This window comes from Trachurus trachurus (assembly GCF_905171665.1).
Source record: "Trachurus trachurus genome assembly, chromosome: 7".
NCBI lineage: Eukaryota > Metazoa > Chordata > Actinopteri > Carangiformes > Carangidae > Trachurus > Trachurus trachurus.
In genome coordinates, this window is record NC_139901.1 from 27,037,797 (window position 1) to 27,044,706 (window position 6,910).

Sequence of the window (6,910 nt, forward strand, 5' to 3'; positions counted from 1 at the left end):
TGACTGGACTGAAATGAGCAGTCACTGAGCCACATGGTTTATACTCGGTTATATGCAGTGGTTTCACTTTAAATTTCACCTAAATAACATTACATATAAGTTACATATACATTACATGTATATACTTTTTAGTCTTTGAAATAACAGTGCCATATCTTACAAGGGGAAGACAGAAAATCAAGAGTTAAAATCTACTCAACCTGACACAATCTTTATAGAAGATATTAATAATGTTAATAAATAATATTTGAGACAGTGCTAGTACATTTTTCCATCTACTTGCGCATGTGCATCCAGCATATTTGCCACTTTTAAAAAACAAAACAAAAAACAAAAAACACTGGTTTAGAGTAGTCCCCTGAAGGGTCAACTCAAAGAATCTGAGGATCATGAATGAAAAGGGAAAGTGAATATTTGCTTTGTGAGGTAATTTATGATGTGTGCCCCTACATTTATGCTCCTAAGATTTTAAGTTAGGGGCTACTAAGCTTCTAGTAAAAATATTTGTCTGGGTCCAGGCAAAACTTTTATAAATTTTATAACAACAACCCATAACATATGACATTATATTCAACTGACTGACAAAACCTTTCTTGGCAGCATTTGGATTTAAATAAACAGGCTCTAGCCTAAATGATTTAAGCAGTTTAGAGCCTTTGTTTGTTACAATAATAAACACATGTAATTCCTCCTGAGTGGCTGCTGTATAAACAGGTAATAAGTGGCGTTGTAGTTTATATGAAAGGTTGTAATATTTGACAACTGCTGTAAATGAATAAAACACTAAATAGCCTATCCTTAAATCTGCTGATAATACATTATGAAATCTCATCTATGTTTACATAATACTGAAATACTAAGAGGGAGGAGTTAAATATTACAATTGTCCTAAAGTAGCCTACCGTATGTCTCTGTTTGATAATACTTGCTGTGGTGACCACTGAAAAGTATATAACATCAAACTGTTTTTTTTTTCTGTTTTTTTTTACATGCATACTAGCTGTGAGTGTATGTGTCCCCGCTGAAGGATCATGTGGTGGACTCGGCCGTTCCTACCTGCTCTGGTGCTTCTGTCGGAGCTCTCTGTGGTGAGAGTCCAGACAGCACCATGCCAGACCTGCCGAAAACTCACTGAAAGTTTCATTAAGGTAGTGCAATTAACTTAAGGAACCATCGGTTTATGCACATATATTCATAAATATGTACATAAACGTATATGTGTGTGTGTGTGGAGTCCTGAAATTTCCTTTTCTTTTTAGGGCTTGGAGAAAACAGCCAACAAGAACTTTGGGGGTGGGAACACCGCCTGGGAGGAGGAAAAGCTGGCTAAGTATGCACGCAGGTAAGAACAAGTTTTAAGTGGAGACACACCTTTGCTTCATTTAACCTTGAAATTAAAGAATCATTTATTGACGTAATATAAAGGAATTGTGTAGCCATTGATTGCCAGGTATCACACATGGTAAAAGATAACAAAAGATGTATTCATAATGTTACATAACCAATTCAAACTATAATCTTTCCTTGACTTACTTTCACTGGGACTGTCCTGAAGAATGTGATTCACTTTTGAAAGTCCTGTCTTCTCTGCCCACAGTATTTTGTGATGTGTGAAAGATTATGTAAGCCAGTCTATTTTAAATGTTACAGTCCTTTGTGTCCCAGAGCAAGGCTTCGCCTTTTTTTTATGTGGGTGGATGGGGAGTTGGGGGCAGCAGCAGCAGCAGCAGCATCCGTTCTGTTATTCAACTACTGTATTGCATCTCTTAATTGTCAGCTTCTTGTTTCAGTGAGACTCGGCTCCTTGAGATAGTAGAAGCTGCTTGCGAGAAAACAGACTTTGAATGTAACCAGCTGCTGGAGCAGATAGAGGACCAAGTGGAGACGTGGTGGTTTCACAGGTAAATGTGATGTGAGAGCAGCCTGATGATCACACTTTGTGCCCAATTTCATTCACTTCTTTGACTGAGCCTGTCATTTTGTTTATTTTGACTGATCCCTCAGTAGCATGTGACGTCTATCCTGCTGCTGTCACACTCAGAAGCTGGTTGCTAGGAGAAGTTAATGCTTTTCAGGACAGAAATTTAAAGTGTGTCAAGAGTTGTTATTTTTGTTAGTCGACTCACAACAACCTGCACGCAGGCATCAGTGTCATCCACACCCGTCGCCATTCCTTTAGCTGGTTTTCAAGGTTGCAGCTAGGCAACAGAGGTGATGTTAATAATCTTAATCCTGCCTTGAAAGCTTTGATTGATTGACAGTTTCTGCACTTGGAAGAAAACAGCTGTTGAAGAGCACAACACTAGATCTATATGAATCACTGAACAAATCAGATGTGACCCAAATGTGTGAAACCAGGCTAATGTGCATTGTGTTTTTGAAAATAACTTTAAGGGATAGTTCAACATTTTGGCAAATTGGTCCATTGCCATTATCCCTATAGTCATAGCAGTAGGTTTGTTACCTTTATTTGTCAGTGCAAGCTATTTTTAGAAAGGCAAGCAGAGTCGCGGGCTGCTCAGAGCTACGCTACGGAGGTTCATGGGATTTCTTGGTTTCTTGGTTCTGTTATTATCTGATAGCGTGCTGAATATGCAGGTCACAACTTGTCCACGACAGCTTTTTGGAGTTGTTGGATTGTGTATTTGATGAGTTTGATGAGGGAAACCAAGAAATCCCATGAGCCTCCATACTAGTGTAGCTCTGAGCAGCTCGCAGCTCTGCTCCGCCGTTCTAAAAATAGCTTTCACTGACAATTAAAAATAACGAACCTACTCCTAAAACTATAGGGATTATGGCAATGGGCCAATTTGCCAAAATTTTGAACTATCCCTTTAAAGTTATTTTACTTATAGTTAAAGCAGAAGTAAGCGATCCGGTCGTTTTGGCTAATGCTGCGTTCCAGGCAGGCTTTTGAAACCGTAAATTACAGCTTCAAGTCACAACTTACGACTTTGTAGCGTTCCAGGCAACCCACTCGTGTTTTTCCGACCTGTTTTACCTGTGAAAGTCACTATAACGGCCACTCGTAACTTTCGACCCGTGAACTCGTACCAGATCGAACTGGTATGACTTCACAGGTCGGAAAGCACGGGTTACGGGCTGCCTTGAACGCACCATAACAGTCCTCGTCCCTACGTCACCACATTCACGCGCATCCCTTGGCTGCAGACACAGCCCTGCATGCTGTTCTCTCTCCTCATTGGATAAAAATTGTAGGATACGAGAAAAGTTTTCTCCTTGGCTCAGAGCAGAGCAGAGTGACTGACAGACCCGTGTTTCGGTCCAAACACTCTATGTAAGTGATTGCTGTCGGAAGATCTAACTATTTAAGACTTATATTAACACAAAAATATATTTTAATCGAAATTAGGTGCAGTTTTCTTGAACTAACAACATTTATGTTGAGGTATATTAGTCAAAATAAACACTTATCAAAGTAGCAACAGTTAAATTGGGGTATACTGTAATCAATTTAGCTTTAATCCAACATCGTATTTTCTAGATTAATTGGCATTATTTGGCACCAGCTGTGTGTGTTTTTATGTTTCAGTATTTATTACCATGCACCTGTTTTAACTTTGTGACTGACATGTTGTATGTGGTCTGTAGGCAGCAGGAGGCACCAGACCTGTCTGAATGGCTGTGCATAGAGGAGCTGAGACTGTGCTGTCCACCTGGACACTTTGGACCTGATTGCAAAGGTTGGGAAAAACATAAAACATTCACCATAAGCTACAAGCTGCCTGAGATCAGGGTAGAGTACTTAAGATAGTAGATCTAATTCATCCATTGTCGTCCCATGTGATGAATGATTTAGATTTAATCAGGATGTAAGATCAAATTATTTCAATTAGAATAATGCTGTTTCAAAGCTCCAGTCTCCAGACTACCACTAATGGCATGTTCATTCAATACAGAGTGTCCATCAGGCCCTGGTGGCGTGTGCGGTGGTCTGGGCCGCTGCGAGGGGGAGGGGACTCGTCTCGGAGACGGAGAGTGCGTCTGTGATCCTGGATACTCGGGCCGTCTGTGTCAGAGCTGCGCTGACGGCTACTTCAGAGAGAAAAGCTCTAATGACAGCGCAGGAGCATGTGCAGGTGCGGTTTCGACCCTCAGCATGTATTAAATTGGGTCTGAGGTCATCTCAGATTGACCCTCGCACTGTCTCCGTGTCTCTCTCATCCTCTTCAGCTTGCTACCACTCATGTAAGAAATGCTCAGGGCCGCAGGACTACAAATGCCTCGACTGCAAACCCGGCTGGATCCTTCACGACCACAAGTGCGTGGGTGAGTTTGGCTTCAGAGGTCGTGGACTAACTTATCTTTGACTTGGTGCCGGTTTGTTGATCATGCGATGTCTTGACTGCCTTTGTGTGTCTCAGACATCGACGAGTGCGGCACAGAGCTGGCTCGTTGCCCTACAAACACGTACTGCCACAACACAGACGGATCTTATGAATGTAGAGGTAGGCTCTCTCGTGTATATGTTTATGAAAAGATCTGTTGTTATTCAAAATTGCTGATTTTGTAAGACAGTGAAACCCCCAAAACACTCAGGAAAAGTCACAACTCTTTCCACAGGTTGTAAGAAGGAGCTAGTACAATTTGGAAAATGATACATTACAAATTGCCAGTTAATTTTCTGATGACAAATCATCAAATTGTACTTTAGTTTGATTGGTTTCTGAAAACTTTGTGAATTGTGATCTTGCTGTGTCCAGGCTGTGACCAGGCATGTGTAGGATGTATGGGTAGTGGTCCCGCCCGCTGTAAGAAATGTGCACGTGGCTACAGATTGAAAGGAGCCAAGTGTCTTGGTAAGCAAATACTAATTAGCTCCTACATTTATATATTATTAACCTCTTAACAGTCTGATGTCCTTAAACTGTTTACTTTTTGCTTCGTTGCACAGATGTAGATGAATGCAGCGAACGTGCGATAGCGTGCCCCGGGCTTAATGAGGCTTGTATTAATGAGGAGGGCTCTTTCCACTGTGACTGTGCCGATGGATTCATCAGAAGAGACAGCATTTGTGTGGAGAATAAGCCACCGGGTATGTACTGTAGCTGCGGCAGTGGCAAATATGCAAAAAACGCAAAAACATACATTGTTGACACCTTTTCAGATACGCCGGCTAATTTTCCTCTCCTGTACCTCCCCAGCTGGCCCAGAGAAGGGACTGTTTGATGACATGACAGATGATGAAGTCCTTGTACTGCAGCAGATGTTCTTTGGCGTAGTCATCTGTGCCCTAGCTACGCTCGCAGCAAAGGGCGACATGGTTTTCACAGCCATTTTCATCGGCGGTGTGGCTGCTATGGCTGGATACTGGTTGACAGAGAAGGGAGACTACATGCTGGATGGATTCCTGAAGGGACGCTAGACTGTCTGTTGTCACGCTTGACTAAAAGGACCTTGGAACACCAGCTAGGAGAAGTGAGTAAGACTCAGAACTGGGCAGGAAACTATCCCTACAATTCTCGTCTTTCAGGGATTTAATTTAGTTTGGGGAGTTACTTGAAAGGGCTTGGGCTCATTTATATTTATGAATAGGATAATGCAGGAAAAAGTGAGAACTTTAAGGCTACGGAGCCATAAATTTGAAGAGGAAATAAGGAGGCTGCACTGCACTGATGTGAAGGAACTCAATCCCCCCTACCTCAACTTTGTTGGGATCAAGGGTGACATGAAGACCACTACTGATTGTTCAAATCTATTATGCATTTGGATGTCCCATCTGGCCTCGATGTTGCTCGAGAGATGATGTCGTTTTCTTCCACACAATCAAAACCTCCAATCAACACATCCGTCGTTTTTCACCATGTCAATGCTGTGAAGCAGAGTATTTCCCATAGTTTGAATGCACAACAACAACAACAACACAGCTTTTTTTTGTCAGGGATATGGGATTAGATAATTAGATAATTTCCATATCATCCCAAAGAATAGGTTCATTGAAACTCTGGGATATTTCCATTATGAATCACTGGTTATTTATTTATGTTCACAGATCTTTTTTATCTCCCTACTTCCTGAATGATTCTTTCTAGTGATACTGCATGATTATAGGAACTGAAATGAGAGGTACTACACTGCATCAATTAAGTTGTCTTACTTTGGCATGGAAGACTGACTTTTAACAGCTGCTGGATCACAAACATTACTGCTACTGGCCACTTAACTGAGTGTGTGAAGGAATGTGCTTAGGTAAATACCAGCTCTACTCTTGACGATGCAAGCCATTTTCTGTTGCCTTTAATTTATTTTTAAAGCAATATTTATTGGGAAGATGTTTATCATATTTTGCTCTTGACATTTCCTGTGCATTTTTGTGTACATTTTCAATGCAGTTTTTTAATCTATTTAATTGTAAATGTAGCAGATAATAGTAGCGTCATATTTAAAGACCACTGAAGCGCCGCTTCTTATCCGTCCATCTTCTTATCTTTGGTTTTCATTTAGTGGAAAGTCATCCACAGAGTCATTGTTCAGTATAGATGTTTGCTTTACAATAAAAGTTTGTCACACCTCATGTTTTTTTTAATTTTTATTTCATTTTGTGAACCCTCCTTTTGCTCTTTGCATAACAGAAAAAGAAAAACATTTGAGCTTGTGGAAAATTGTTTTTTCTACAATTACATATTGCATCATAAATTAAAGTTTGCGGGTTTTTTACACTTCAAAGCTTGTTTCGAGGTCTTGGGGAGTACTACAACATAGTATATATGCAAAAAGTAGAATTAAATTCTTTGTGGCTCCAGAGGAAAAAAAAAATCTGAGGGTATGTGTGAGAGAGAAGTGAATGTATCAGACTGCTGTAGCCTAAGCTCTTAGCTGCTACTAATAAAATCTGATAATACATTACATTAGTGCAATTCTATATTATAATACCCAAAGTCTTTACTAT

The 6,910-nt window shown here is 40.5% G+C and overlaps 1 protein-coding gene across 1 annotated transcript; it reads left to right on the plus strand.

Moving 5' to 3' along the window:
• Window positions 1-1,031: 1,031 nt before the first annotated feature.
• On the plus strand, window positions 1,032-5,759 carry creld1b (cysteine-rich with EGF-like domains 1b; the record flags this gene model as incomplete). The annotated part of the gene is made up of 10 exons (XM_083975216.1): window positions 1,032-1,148; window positions 1,260-1,342; window positions 1,791-1,901; window positions 3,613-3,704; window positions 3,921-4,100; window positions 4,195-4,290; window positions 4,386-4,469; window positions 4,725-4,820; window positions 4,916-5,056; window positions 5,166-5,759. The coding sequence occupies 10 exons, from the start codon at window positions 1,032-1,034 to the stop codon at window positions 5,384-5,386; spliced, it is 1,221 nt and encodes a 406-aa protein (XP_083831342.1). The 3' UTR covers window positions 5,387-5,759.
• Window positions 5,760-6,910: the final 1,151 nt, after the last annotated feature.